At 45.4% G+C, this 14,574-nt stretch overlaps 1 protein-coding gene across 3 annotated transcripts in view; it reads left to right on the forward strand.

Annotated features, from left to right (window-relative positions):
• FBXW4 (F-box and WD repeat domain containing 4) overlaps positions 1 to 14,574 on the forward strand; it is a 63,036-nt gene that overhangs the window by 16,928 nt on the left and 31,534 nt on the right. For all 3 annotated transcript variants that reach the window (XM_039709264.1, XM_039709265.1, XM_039709266.1), the window contains exons 3-5: positions 723 to 908; positions 2,076 to 2,208; positions 4,510 to 4,604. In XM_039709264.1, coding sequence (XP_039565198.1) covers positions 723 to 908; positions 2,076 to 2,208; positions 4,510 to 4,604 — 414 coding nt within the window. The remainder of the gene's footprint in view (positions 1 to 722; positions 909 to 2,075; positions 2,209 to 4,509; positions 4,605 to 14,574) is intronic.

Raw genomic sequence — 14,574 nt, forward strand, 5'->3', positions numbered from 1 at the left:
ATGGGCTCTTCTAAAAGATGGGCAAGAGAAATCAAGAGCTTGCTCTACAGCTTATGGCTCAGCAGAGAAAGAGGTGTGAATGTAGAAAAGTATGTCCTCTGTATGATGAGCATAAAGTTCTTGGGTATCCTCAGAGTGCAGGAGGCAGGTGACTTTCTGTCTGTAGGAAGATCTGTGGTATTTTGGTGGCATGCTCCCCTGCTTAGAGATGTGTGAAACAGTGGCAGCTTTGTGGTCTCTGCTGGGCACCAGCAAATAGTGTTCAGGATCAAGAGTGACTGCACCAACAGCCTCATATTGAATGCTCTCTTAGAAATGCTCAGCATAGCTCACCAACACCAGAGTCTAGTTTCTTAAAAAGTACAGAGCTCATGTGCAGGTTCAGGGGCCCTAAAGTATTTCCCTATCTATGTTCACTAGACTTTTGGCCATCCTCTCTTTCAGAGATTCCATGCTTCCTTTTCCTCACTCTGGGTTAGAAAAATGCCAGCAATGTAATCTGCTTTTTATGTTGCTAGAGAAGCTTCACTTGTAGCTGTGCTGCTATATTAGCCCTGCTTTTTCATGTCACCTGCTGCTCCAACTTCACTTTTCTTGAGCAGGCATTTGTTTTTGTTGATATGTTTGTGTATGGATTTTTTTTTCTTTTTCTGTGTGAGGTTGTTTTGTTTTGTTTTCTTCTCCCCACTCCTGCATGCTCCCAACGTGCTGTCTGTTTGCAGTTTGATGCCCTGGATGGAGCTGGATGGTGAATATCTCTACCTGTCTCAAGCGGAGAACATCCAGGCATACCAGCTCTGTGCAGAGGGGACAGGTTTGCAGCGTCACCCCCAAGCCATCTTCTCTGGCCACCAGGAGGACGTGTGTCGCTTTGTTCTTGTCAACTCCCACATTGTCAGTGGAGGGGGGTAAGTTGGGTGAATGAAGGAGCCCGAGGGTTTTACCAGTGAAGTCGGAAAGATTCTGTGTAACTCCAGCCCAGAGCAGAGGAGCCAGTTTTGGTACACAGTGTCCTCATGCTTGGCTGTGGTCAGCTGCTGCTGCTTCCTCTCTTATAATTTTGGTTCTGGCTTGAAAAAGCTTCTCCTGCAGCAGTGAAGGAGCTGAGTCTCATACTGTTGACCTTAAAAAGTGTCCTTTGCTCTGTAAACTTGTGGTGATGTCCACAGGATTGTTGAATCAGGAATGACTGATCAGGCAAGCCTGACTGCTGTGCAAATTTCATTTCTTTCCCTGTTAGAGCCAGGGTAGCTCGACTGTTCTGATAATCAGTACTGCTGGTTAGCTGGGACTGCAGTAGAGCAGAAAGTTTTCTAGAGACAAGTGTGTGTTTATTAGACACACTGATATAATTGTGGAGAGGGGAAAAACTGCCAAGCCTTCCAGCACACACACACTTCTCCAATTCATTTTGCATTTGACTGGACTTTTACAGTTACAGCAAGTGACAGGACTTTCATTAATAGCTAAAACGATAAAAATATGCACAACAGTTAAGCACAGAATTGGGAGAGGTAAGCTGTCTGCCCTGGGTATTGTGGGACTTTCCCCTATGAACTGTAGACCGAAATTCAGGAGAAAATGGAGGCTTGCATTTAAAATTCCAGTAACTGTGCTGCTTGAAAAAGGTCTAAATGTCTGGATAGTGAATTCAAAGCACAGCACCCTGCATGGCTGCTCTGAAATGAATGAAAAGCTGAGGCTTGGACATGGGTGACAATGTCCTCTCACTTGTTCCCTTACTCCAGCCATTCAGCATACAGACGGGATTCTGGCAAGCTCAAAGTAGTAGGAGGAGGAATGGCTACTTTGCTATAGTTTCTGCAGCTTAACACAAAGTGAAGGGTGAAAAGATAGCCAGGAAAATTTTCACGTGCATCAGATCAGGCTTTAACTGGCCAGATGTGGAATTGCAAGAGAACAGGTGATGTGTGAAGAGTGGAGGGTTCATAATGCTCCATGAATTTCAGCCCCTGTCAGAGATCAGTCCTGGTCTTTTTGTAGCACTCCAAAGCATTAGTGGAAGGTGCATGTCCAAGAAGTCCAAATTCCCTGCCTGTGGATTTGTTTTTCAGAGATGGAAGTATTGTCCTTTACAAGCTCCACGGCTCCTACAGCGTCAAGTTCTCTGCACATGAGCAGGAGGTGAACTGTGTGGACTTCCAAGGCGGCCTCATTGTCAGCGGCTCCCGGGACCGGACAGCCAAGGTGAGCAGGGAGTGTTTCAGCAGCTGCAGGTGCTGCTGTAGAGGTGACTTCAGAGGTCTTGTGCCGTGAATATTCAAGTGTCAGCAGAACTGTTGTGAGCCCTGTACTCCTTGCAGGAGGAATGCTGACTGTCTTGGCTCATGTCTCTGAAAAGATGCTTGCTCTGCCAGGCTTGTTAGAAAGAGATTTGGCAGTAATTTACAGCATCAGCTGCTGGCTTAAACTTGGAAGTGCAGAAGGCAGCAGCTGATGTTTTGCTTCTTTTCCTGTACATCCATCTACACTGTAGTGGAGAAGCATGCCAGTTAGTGTGAAATTTGCTGTATGGATCTCAAACCCACCCTTGTTGTGTGATTTAACATTGCAATGTGGTTTAACATACTCTCTGTTATATATTCAATCTCTGTAAAGGATAGGATGTCTTTTCCAAATCTATGGTTATTTACTAATTTTGTTGTTTATTTATTTGTGTGGGGATTTTTTTCTTGTTTGGTTTTTTGTTTTTTTAAAAAATGGTTCTTGGTTTGCAAACCAGGAATGAAGTTAGACTATGAGTATTGTTAGCTCCTGTTTATCTCTTCCAGCTGGCATCACTGGGTCCTGTCACATAATTTTTGGCTATTTCTTTTTGGGGCAGCACCTTGTTGATTTTTGTCCTTCTGGATCTGGTTGGCAATGCTTTGTTCCTGTGTGGACCTGGAGACTTGTTCATCTGAGCTGTAATCAGCTTTGTTTGATCAGTTTAGGAAGCTCTACACAGATGTTTCACCCTTATCCTGCTAGCATGATGCAGTACCTGTAGTATAAAACCTTTCAAGGTTTTATAGGAAGTGTGTGAAGCAGCATGACCCGATTTATTTTTGTTGGTCCCTCTGTACAGATGTACTCCTGAGTAAAATCACTTCCAAGTAAAGCAAGCAATGTTCCAATGCAAAAGGCAATTTTGGGATTGCTGTTTGCCTCCTGGGAGCAAGACCTTGATGCTGCTTTGTCTCACACTTCAGCAGTGCTGCTCCTCTCTGGTCTGTGGATCCTCTTTGCTGGGAGAGTGCCTTCTTGCTACTTCTCTGACAGCTGGAGGAGACATCCCCGACCTTGAGAACAAATTCCTGAAGCCCAGAGGGGAATTTCAAGCTGTTTTTCTTAGGGCTAGTGTGAGATCTTGCCCACACAGTGCTCCCTACAGCATATACTCTGGGGATGTTCACCTCTTATTTTTTATCATCTCTTTCGCTGTCTTGTTTGCGTGAATGAGGCTCTTGGAGAGTGGAAGGGAATCCCTACCAACCTTTTAAAGGGGCTCTAAGTGTCTAAGCTATTGAGGGCTCTGCTGAGTGTTGATTAGGACTAAGCCCTGAAGAGCTGTTAATGTACATTCCTGTGTGATAGGCAGCAGATAGTGTGCTCTGAGCAATATTTTTAACCTGTAGGAGATAGGGATGCCTTAAAGGAGTTAAGCTTTTCTGCTGCTTTTGCTGACACTAGGTGCTAAATTCCCCGCTGACAAGAATAGCCTGCAATCCTGGGCATTATCAACAAACAAACAAATAGGGCACTCCACGCTTTGAAGTCTTGAAGCAAAACACTGGGGGTTGGTTACAGACAACTGGGGGGCTTGAGTCCTGTGGGCCAAGAATGATGGCAAGGTGGAGAAAATGAGGGGCCACTAGCAGAGGCCCCAGCAAGAATTTTGGGGCCTTTATTAGGACCCAGAAACAAAGGGGTGAACTGGTAGAAGGAGATGTGCGTGTTTGCACTGTTGGAGGAGGGAAGGAATTCTCTCATACTGTCAGTGAGCAAGAGCAGCCAAGTTTGAAAGCAGCCTGGGGTACACTTAGAAAAACTTGGTCTAAAGTGGGGTCTTCTAAAAGAAGATTATTTTACAGGCTGGTGAATGATTAACTTTATAGTTAATATTAATGGAAAATATTCTGGGATGCTATTAAGTCTTCCCACACTGTTCAAGAGAACAGATTTGAACAAATCCTAATTGTCTTTTATTTAACTACAGAAGATGAGGAGTTTGTGTTGAATGCTGCCCTTAGAGAGCAAGTGGTGATGGGGGTGCTCTCTGTTACCCATGGGGTGGAAGGTCATACTTATAAGCTTACTTAAAGTGCTTGTTTCCGCCAGCAATTGAAGGCTCTGCTCCCCCAAAATAAGTAATTTGAATTCAGGGAGAGCATCTGTGGGAAGGTGAGCATGGCAGTTTGGGCAGCTCTTCCAACACAACATTAGCAGCAAGCACCCTGCATTCTGCAATTTTGGGTGATGTGGCATAACATGCATCTCTCTCTTTAGGTTTGGTCCCTGTCGGCGGGCAGAGTTGGTCAGTGCCTACATACAGTGCAGACAGAGGATCGAGTGTGGTCCATTGCCATCAGCCCATTATTAAGGTAACAGATCTCTTTATCTCTTTATTCCCAATTTTCGTCAGAAAGAAGTAAAGGACTTGGATAGGCTGTGTGTCCACAAATCTTTGTGAGGCACCAATGTTCAGGGACTTGGTTTGTGTGAAGGCTGATCAGGTGCTTGTGCCTGCAGCAGGAGCTCAGAGAAGAGCATGTGGTCCTTATTTCCTATACCAGCAGAGTAATCCCCTTATAAACAGGCCATGAAGGTGGCCCTGGGTTCCTCTTAGTGCCTCAGGTGGGACCTGCTCATTCTTTCTTCAGGAAGGAATGCTGACTTGCTAATTAGAAACAGTCAGCTGGATCCTCTTGAGATTTTCTGTGCTGAAAAGATGCCAACTTGTATTCTTACTCTCTGGCAGAAGAGATGCTGAGCAAAAAGGTCCCTGCTTGAGAGCTGCATGCAGTGGTTAGAACTCAGGGTTTTTTGAACATGTTGAACTGGCAAAGATGAAGTGGAGTTCAGGGATGTGGTTTTCCAGCCTCTGTTGCCTGTAGTTCTGTGCTTCTAGTGCAGGCATAATGCTACAATTACAGGTTTGGCATGGGAGGCAAGGGCAATGCATACACCAGTGTCTTCCAGGGTGTTCTTTGAAGTGCTCCTGTTATTGAGGAAGTGAAAATCTGAGAAACTCAGCATTAAAATCTTACACCAACCAGCAGTGGTCTGTCTCTTTGATTCTCTGTTAAACTCTCCTGCATGCAAGAGAGGTTCTTCCTCAGCATACCTCAGGGAAGAGGGGAAGAAGAGCTGCTGTTGCTGCTCATATGATGTCTGCAACTGCTGAATTTTAGGCTTGCAAAATCAAAATACTGTCCACAACTGCTATCCTTGTTAGATTTCCAAACTTGTTTTGCAGGCAGCAGAAACTTAGTGGTACTGAGCTAATGGCTTTATCACGGAAATGACACTCCAGGCTTGCTGTGATTTTGCTGTTGTCTTGTTTCTTTGCTCTGAGTGTTTGAGACAATTAGTGTTTTTGAAGACTAGCCGTGTGCATTAGTGCCACTGCAAGATGTGAGATAGAAGCCCTTTGCTGTCTTCTGTGCTGCAAGGGTCCCTTTTCTGGCAGGCTGTGGCTCAGGCACCGTGGCTAGTTAGAGGCCAGTGGCATTCTGCTTCCTCCTCCTAAGTGATGACCTACTGCCATGGCCTCTTGTCAGGACGGTGTTCCTCTCCATGGTGTGCATGCTTGTGCACACTCTCTGTCACAATATTTACTCTCAGTCTCCCCACCCCCCTTTCCTCCCTGCAGGGTGATAAATTGGAGGTGGTGGAACAGCTAACCCATGAACAAGTGGGCTTAAATTGTGTGCTCTCATTTTTTATGAGATTCTGGACTGTACCAGCCTCTCCCACTAGCCCAACCTACTGCACCCTCCCCTTACCCCTCCATATTTTAGGGAGGGGGGTGTGGAGAATTAGAGCCAATTAGCCACGTCATTAATTCTTCAATTTGACGGCTGATATAGCAGGGCCTGAAACACGCTGCTGACCTCGTATAATGGGAACCCTGCTCCTTAACATATTGACGATGGGAGAAGTTAATTAAAATTCCACAGAGAGAAGGTGTCGGCTAACCTATAAACCTGTCGCTTCTCAGAACAAATCGCAGCCATCCTAGAAGAGAGAGAGGATCAGAGCAGGAGGGCATGTGGTGGGGGTTGGCCAGGGCAAGGGGCAGGGGAGATGAATTTTTCACTAATAGGTTTTATTACTTGCTGTCTAATGAGGGTGAGTATCAAAAAGCTAATATCTGGTGTCCAGCAAAGTCTGCTTTGGGGAGCTCTGTGGTTTCTGTTTTATTTGCAGGAGCCCATATTTCACCCATGTGCATTCCCTATGCACTTATGTCTAAAGCTTTTCCTCCCCTGCAGTGCCCATCCTTCTAGACAGAGCTTGGATACATTTGTTCCCCAGTGAGGCTGAACATGGCCTATAACCTCCACTTCCTCCAAAACATTTAACATGACCTTCTGATTCTCCCTTCTCAATTGTGCTGATGTAAACTGAGATCTCCTCCATAAGGACAGGTAGTTCTACTGGTATATAACTGCTGGAGAATCAGGCTCCAGCCACCTAAGTATTTTGGCCCACTGCTGCTAAGAAATGGCAGCTGTCTCTACTATGGACACACAGAGCTCAAAGCAGTTGTGTGCAGTGGGTTAGGAGCAAGGAAGGCTCCTCCAACTCTAGCCATTCAAAGTTGCTTTGGAGAAGCAGTAGTTTCCTGACCTGGAAGTTTGCCAGGATTTAGACTCTCTAGAGTGGTTAGGGTGGTATTCTTACTGAACTTCAGCTGTTAATGGGCTGAAACTTTTTGTCTTTTCAGTGATATCTTCCTCTGTGTGAAGCTTCTTACAGAGTATCCCATATGCTCCTGACCCACAGCTGGGTTTTCTGCTGTGCCTGCTGTAGTCCTGCACTGCTGGACTGCTACTCTAGAGGACAGTACCAGTACACTCAGGCTGAACATTAGAGACTTGTGCTCTTAGAGCACAGCTCCTCTGGTTTCAGGCATTTTCCCTTAGGTATTCTGCTTTGATTTGTCCATATTTTTCCTGTGTCACTACAGAGATCATCCTGTAGATACGTGGAGCTGGGGGAGGAGGCTTCCTTGTTCTTAGTGTAGTGGTGCTATTCTGGATGTTTCTGGGTCTGCAAACAGAATGATTCCTATAAGGGAGGTTAAGTAGGGGAAGAGGTGTTAAAAGGGTACCAAGAATATTGGATCATCTCTTCATATTGTGCAGGGGAAAACTGTGCTTAGTCCTTTACTTAAGTCTTTCAGCCATGGAAGTGTCTTGACATCCATGTGTGTTGTTGGAGCCTCATTGCTTTGGGGATCCCTAACAGTACACTGCACGGTAATGGGGATGGGAGGGCATTGTGTTCATTCTGGGTTTTCAGCAAGTCTGCAGAGTTATGCAGGTGTGCTTTGTATAGCAGGTTACACATTGCATGTCTCATAAGTGACTAGAGAAGACTCTGAGAGAGTTCTTAAAGTAGGATACTTAAAATAAGACTACCTCAGCTTCTTTCATCCACTGGTATAATTGATCTCTGAAGCTGTCCTTCTCCATGGATTGGTAAAATGCTGTACTTACTCTGCTGCATACCCTAAATTACATTTCTTAGCTGCTATTAATCCTCTTCCCCCTACGAGTTCATTTGCCTTTTGAACTCTGCATCACGCAGATGTTAAACTTTCATTTACTGGTGCTTACTGCAGTGACTTATGTGTGCTCTGGGACCAGGGCAAACCTAAGTGCAGTGGACCAATTCAAATGTGCAGGAGTTTCTGGTAGAGCAGTGGAACCTTCATGCTTTGTGGTTCCCTGAGGTGGCAGTAGCCAGGGAAGAGATGGGAGCAGTGTACAATGTAAACTGGGGGGGAAAGAAAAAAGTGCACTTCCATGTTAAGTTCATTATTAATCTTGGATCTAGATATTTTTTTTTTGTGTTGAATTTAAAAAAGTACTCAGATCTAAGCTGACTTCTCCTGCCAGGTCTGGCCACTGGCGTTTGCTATTTTGATTTTTAAATATTTATCATGAGATGCTGTACTCAAAGTGTGTCAGATTTTAAAGGAAGCAAAGAGAAGATGGAGGCACACGAATGGTTTCCAATGTGCGACTGTAGATGAGCAGCAGGATGCCAGGTTTCAGCTGTGGGTAGAGAGCTAGGAAACCCTTGGTATACTTCGGGGCAATCATAAAGTGCCCTACTGTGACAGAAACAGGCTATGTGTGTGTGTGTAAGTCCAAGAGACAGTCTCTTCTTTTCTGACTTTGTCATTAGTCTGCTGCAATAGATGACTTCTCCTTTTGGATATTGCCTTGGTGAAGTGCAGGTTAACTGGAGAGAGAAGGAAAGTTTGTACTGAAGACTAGCTGTGTGCATTGGATGCATAATTTAAAGGAAAATATGTACTTACATGAACAGCTACATTTAAAAAGCCAGGCTGGCTCTCCTGTTTATGCAGTGTGGTAGTTGAGATCCAACTCCTCTATTTGAACATGCTGATTTTAACCTAATTGCCTCTCCCATGGATTATTATATGAGGAGGTAATATCTGAGGATATCTCTGCTTCTATGGACAACCTCAGGCAAATTGTAAAACGTGCCCCAAACTCATTGGGGAAAGGAAGGAAGAGAAAGGTTACTTTACTAAATGGGCCTCTCTTCCATTGGGAGCGATCAAAATGATTAATTTTGAGGGCTTATTTTTAATAGTTATCTAGAAACTTCTTGTGAAACTGTAACAATCTGATCTTGCAGGTTGTCTTACAGCAAAACAACTCACTTGAATCAGAGTAACTTTGCAGTGGTTTTAACTGTGCAATTGAAGCCCCAATGGGTAGAAGTTAAAATGTTGGATAATGCTGCCCTGCCCTCATTTCTTACTCCGATTTCATCAGCAGGTTTCCCCTACTGCATATCAAGATGAGCTGTTGGCTGTAGTGTGCTCTGCTTTGACCTTGCTTTGTGCAGTTAACCTCTGTGAGTCTACTAGGACCTGGGAGAAGTAACTGAGTTTTGTTGGGGTTTGTGCATTGCCAGCAAAACAGCCGGCAGCAATAGCTCTGCTGTCCTTGGGGATCTTCACAGAGCCTGGCCGGTTTGAATAATTGAGAGGGGACTCTGACCTGCAGCTGTTTCTTAAGCAGGGCAGGAAGAACCTGCTCAACTGTGAGATCCCAGAGTGGACGTGCAGAGTTAGTGGTGGCATTAACTGCCATCTTTTACTGACCTCAGAGGGCGATCTGGATGTGGGTTTGTAGGTATATGCAACAGCCATAACTGACTTGGTGCTCTTTCACCCTAAAGCTGAGGAGCAGGAAATGAGTATCAGGTTCTCCCCTCTGGAGCTAAAATGACACCTGTGTCTTATCCATTTGCCCTGACTGTTCCCTTGATGTTGGGAGGAAGAAGACTTTGTTTTACCTTCTTTAACTGTGTGATAATAGCTCTATTTTGTCTTCTTCACATGGGTGTACACATGAACACGCATGCCCATTTTCCCTCTCCTCTAGAAACAAACAAATATGCAAATATTTCTGTAAAACTGCAGCTTACCTTTCTTCACTTGAATTTCTTTCTTTTGCCCTCTAAAGCTCACGTGATTGATGACTTCCTCCCTTTTTGTCACTTTTGGCCAATACTCTAATTTATATATTTTCTGTGACTGTGTGAATTGGCTCACTAGTGGTTGCGGGCAGGTGAGCAGGTTTTGGGAGGCAGTAGCTGACTGAGTTGGAACGCAGACATCTGTTTCTAATTGTGTTGAGCTGTGTTGCATATTGAATTTTTTTTTCCTCTCCCTGCAGTTTTTTATCATTTTCCCCCTTGCTTGAGGGGAAAGTCTGTCTCAGAAAGCTTGGAGGAAGCATCTTTCTTGTGCTGCATGGTTTGCACAGGAGAATCCATGACTGTTTAATCGATGTGACAGAAGAAACTTAGTCGAGGGGCCTGGTAACCTTATGGTTTGAGGTTTCCATTTCCAGTTTGTGATTGTTTTCTTTTTGCTTTTTAAGTTCGCAGGGGGAGAAGGTAACTTCACCAGACCTTGGCTGCTGTTTACCTTTGCTCAGTTGTGCAGTGTGCCTTTGTTTTTCCACCTTTGATCAGTGTCCTGCCAACAGATAATTTAGCAATTGCATCCTAGGGTGGAAGTGTGGAGTTAATGTTAAAATTAGGGTTTTTTTTCCTTTCCTTACTTCTGTGGCTGATGGAGCAGAGAAGAAGAGAGGGGAGGTGAAGGGGGCCATAAATTCTAGACCTGGTGATTCTGTTCCTTGTAGAGAAATGAAAGCCTCTGATGTCTCTTCAGCACTTTCATTAACATTTAAATTAAGGGTTTGTTTTTCAGGTGGCTTTAGTCGAAGCCCTTTCATAGTCTGACACATGGAGGCTGTTCTCTCCTTTTCTCTCTCTCTTTCTCCAGCTTGCATATCAGTGTACAATAGTAATCACTGTTTTATTTTTTTTTCTGATCTCTCAGGAGGGCAGCGACCTGACAAGCTGTACCAGAGGTTCAAAGAGAGACAGAAATGGAGTGCAAAGGTAGATGAGCAGGAGGATGCCAGGTTTCACTCCTACAATTAGAGTGGTGTCTGTTCCCTCCCCGCCTTTCAAATGACTGCTTTTGGGGGCGGGAAGGGACACAGAGGGATGGACATTTCTTGCACGGTGAGAGCCCCAGGTGCAGATGCCTCTAACCAGGCTCAGCTTCCACTGTTACTCCTCCCAGATGAGGCTGAACCTGTCACTCAGAGGATGCAAGCTCATGCCCTGAGGTGGGAAGTGAAGCTGTAGTGTCCTAAGATAGCAGCCTGGCCCTTCTAAAGGAGTGTTGATTCACTCTGAGGACAGCAGGAGACTGACCCTCAGCCTGCCATTGGCATTTGAAAGGAGGGTGATAGTGGAGGATATTGCCCTGAAGTAAAGGCAGTATCTGTCTTTTGTGTTGCACGGTTTAAGTAATGTCTGCTCTGAGCACTGCAGCCTCCAGTGTCTGAGGTGTCGGTTTGGTTCTTGGCTTACAACGACCTAAACTAGACCATGCTTTGCCATGGCTAAGCAGTTTTTGGTCTAAGAGCAATTGGTTCAACATCAAGAAAAAAAAGCTGTTTTCCACTTGCTTCAACAATTGTGTAAAAGCCAAGGAACAAAGGGATAATTTTAGGAATGTCAGTGACTTGCAGTGGAGAAGCAGTGTAGTAGGATTTGTGTAAAGACATCAGTATTTGTCCCAGAGCTCTTTTGAAGTCTTCCACTTCTCATCTCTTACCCAGCTGGTCACCAGTGGTAGGCTGTTACCTTCTGCAGGCTCTCTGGCAGGAATGAGGGGCTTGAGTAGCACTGCACTGGTATCTTTTAGCTACAAGACAGAGGAAGATGAGCCAACACGTGAGCAGTGTTTAGCATTAAAAAAACTTGCAGCTTGGTTGCTGTGACTGTGCCACTTCCTATGACTTCACCATAATACCACCCCAAATTTGTTGTCCTTTCACTAAGACCTTCATCCAGGTGGGCTTTGAAGAATGCCAACAGGGTGAGAGCAGCAAGCTGGCATGGAATCAGGAAGGATATTCCCTGAATGACAGTAGATATGGTGCATAAAGAAGAGTACCAAAATTTTCTATTTTTTCAAGACTGATCATAAGTGTGCCAGTGGTGGCTATGACTTATACTATGTGGCTCTTCTGGAGGACCTAATTCAAAGTCATGCACTCGCAGAAGTATCCTATATATGCTGAATAATGTTCCTGTTATGGAGTTTGGATTTTTTTCTTTCCTTTTTGTGTGAACTGTCACAGACTATAGTCTGTCATTTCTTGTGTCACTTGTCAGGTTGAAGTATTATGTCTGACTGTTCTGGGTGTATGGTGATGACTCAGTGAGTGATGCAGAACAACCTTTCAGAGGAAGTTGATCTTGTCCGTGTTCTGATGCTCTGGAGTTGTCTGGTGGGATATACTTCTCTGATGCCGTCTGACCCATGCTCAGATTGTTTTGTTTCCATCCCATTGTTCTGGCAGTGCACATGGCTCCTACCTCCTCTCTATGAGATATTTCTGTGTAATCCTAAAAACCACTGCCATCATCATCATCATCTTGGTATCTTCATCCTGTATCATGCAAGGGGGCAGTCAGAATGTCTGCTCTGCCCTACTGGCATCTATCCACTCTTTCAGGTGCTTTTGGAGACTCAGAGATTCACATCCACTGAGTTTTTCTTCTTCAGGACTCTCTGTTGGATGGTGCTGACCATGTTTGGTGAAACCCACATCCCACTCAAACCGAAGATATCAGCAATAGGAAAGAGGATATTTAGTATTTGTGTTATAGTGCCCTCAATCATGGCTTCTGAGCCACTTCCAGTGTTGCTCACTCTGTAACTTTTCAGTGAGAAATGCTTTTAATTTAAGCTCTCCTGAGGCTGCATGCCAGCACAGAGCTCTGCTTGGCTGCTCTAGTGGTACTTGGGGCAAGTGTGCTGCAGCACTAGCTGGGGCAACTCCTACTAATTCTCTGTGGAAGCCCCACTGTATTTATGGGTGGAGAGGACAGGGGAATGCTTGCTCTCCCACTTTCCCCCATGTTGTCTCAAAAGTCCTTGGTGCATCTTTGATTAGGTGTAGGTCAGAAGAATTTCCACATCGTGACCTTAATAACTGGGGTTGATTGGCAGGCAGGCTGCGGAGAGGGAGCAGCCTGGCCCTTTCATCTCCCTTGGTGCCGTGCTGGGACAATGGGCCAGCATATTTTCCTTGTTGTTCCTCATTTGAAAAGGGTCTGGTATCTCTACTAGGTACCTGTGACATGGGGGTCTTGATTGGGGTCTCATAAAGGGCCCTGTCACTGTGTCCAAAGGCCAGGAATACAAAGGCGGTCAGTGGGTGGGGGTCTCAGCTGACCACTGAAGAAGGGAGGGGAGGGTCCTGGAAGCAGTGGAGGGAGAAGCAACCCCTGATGGGAGACTTTAAAGGGGGGAGCGGGGGAGGAGGCAGCCCATTTTTGTCCCGAACTCATCAAGCACATCTGCAGAATTGTCCCAGCCTCTGCCTCCCAGTTTCAAAAGAAAATGATCGTTTGATAAACCGTCCTGATTCACCACTTTCTCACAAGGGAGGGAGACCCACCTTTGACCTCTATGATTTCACATTGGGCCCAGCTCCCCCCCATCCAATTGCTGGAGAAACTTTGAAATGCATCCCTTGTGCTCCCTTTCCTTCTCCCTCTTTCCCTTCACTCTCTTCCCCTTGCTATTTTTTTTCTCTTTAGTCCCCCTCCTCCTCTTCCCACCACCCCCACCTTCCCCACTCTCCCGCTTTGTAAAAAAGCAGGCGTACTGCTTTGGAGTTTAGGCAAGTAATTAGTAAAATCTTTTCTGCAGCACAATAAAACCACAGCCCTTGGCCTGCATATTCCCACAATTTACATACTCGCGGGCATTCGAGAAAACAAGTGGTATTCCCAGTGCATCGTTGCCTATGAAAATCATTTGGAAGGCAGGGAGGGGAGGGTGCTGAGACCCACTCGCTCCTGCGAGCTATAGGAATGTGCATGAATATATTAAAATGTTTTCACACAATGCTTGTATTTTCCAGCGGGAAGAGGCATCTTCTGGATGAAAGGCGGCTGGCCCAGACACAGGCCTCTTCCAAACGTTCTTTCCCACTCAGGGTTTGTTTGCATGGACCAGATAGAGAGGGGGCCTGGAAGGGGAGGAAGGGGCAAGGCTGCTATCCATGAAGAGTAAATCTTTGTGTGCCTCTTACCCGCTCCCCATTTGTGGTCTCAGAAAGTCAAATTATGAGGGAATTGTCTGCAGAGGGAGGCAGGAAGGGAGATCATCAGGACTTTCTGCAAAAGGTTTTGGAGGCATTGCAAACGTAGAGAGGAAATAGCTTGTAATGGACCATATAGTGCTGTGACCAATGGGATTCAGTGGCTGCAGCAGGAAATGACTGAGAGGGAGCTGACTATCTCGAGCAGTATTAGCAAAGTGCCTATTAATAACAGAAAACACTCTTGCAGTACTTTTCCATCTTTATCTTTCTGTCAAGACCAGGCTACTCAATGCTCAGTCTGGGCAGCATGTCCAGCTGTTCTACTTTTTCCAAGAGGGTGGTTGTTCCAGGCAGTGCCACCAGTGGAACCCAGCAGTTTCCACTTCTTTTCAATCAGGGCCCACTTAGTTGCTTTCCTCCAAAGAGGTTCTTTGGTCACTTTCAACTTACAGGATGTTGACAACAGGTGTGTGGTGAATCTTGTGTCTAGAGAGTATAGATCTGTGATTTCCTTTCTAACAGACAAGAACTGATGTAGAAAATTGAAGTGAAGGGGGGGAGAGACTGAACACAAGTAATGAATAGCTTGGCTTAGGAGCAGGGTTTGTATGTAGGGAGGACTGTGGGTTCAGCTTCAGGAATACTGTTTTATTTG

The sequence above is a fragment of the Passer montanus genome, unplaced genomic scaffold (assembly GCF_014805655.1).
Source record: "Passer montanus isolate IOZ18808 unplaced genomic scaffold, ASM1480565v1 scaffold21, whole genome shotgun sequence".
Taxonomy (NCBI): domain Eukaryota; kingdom Metazoa; phylum Chordata; class Aves; order Passeriformes; family Passeridae; genus Passer; species Passer montanus.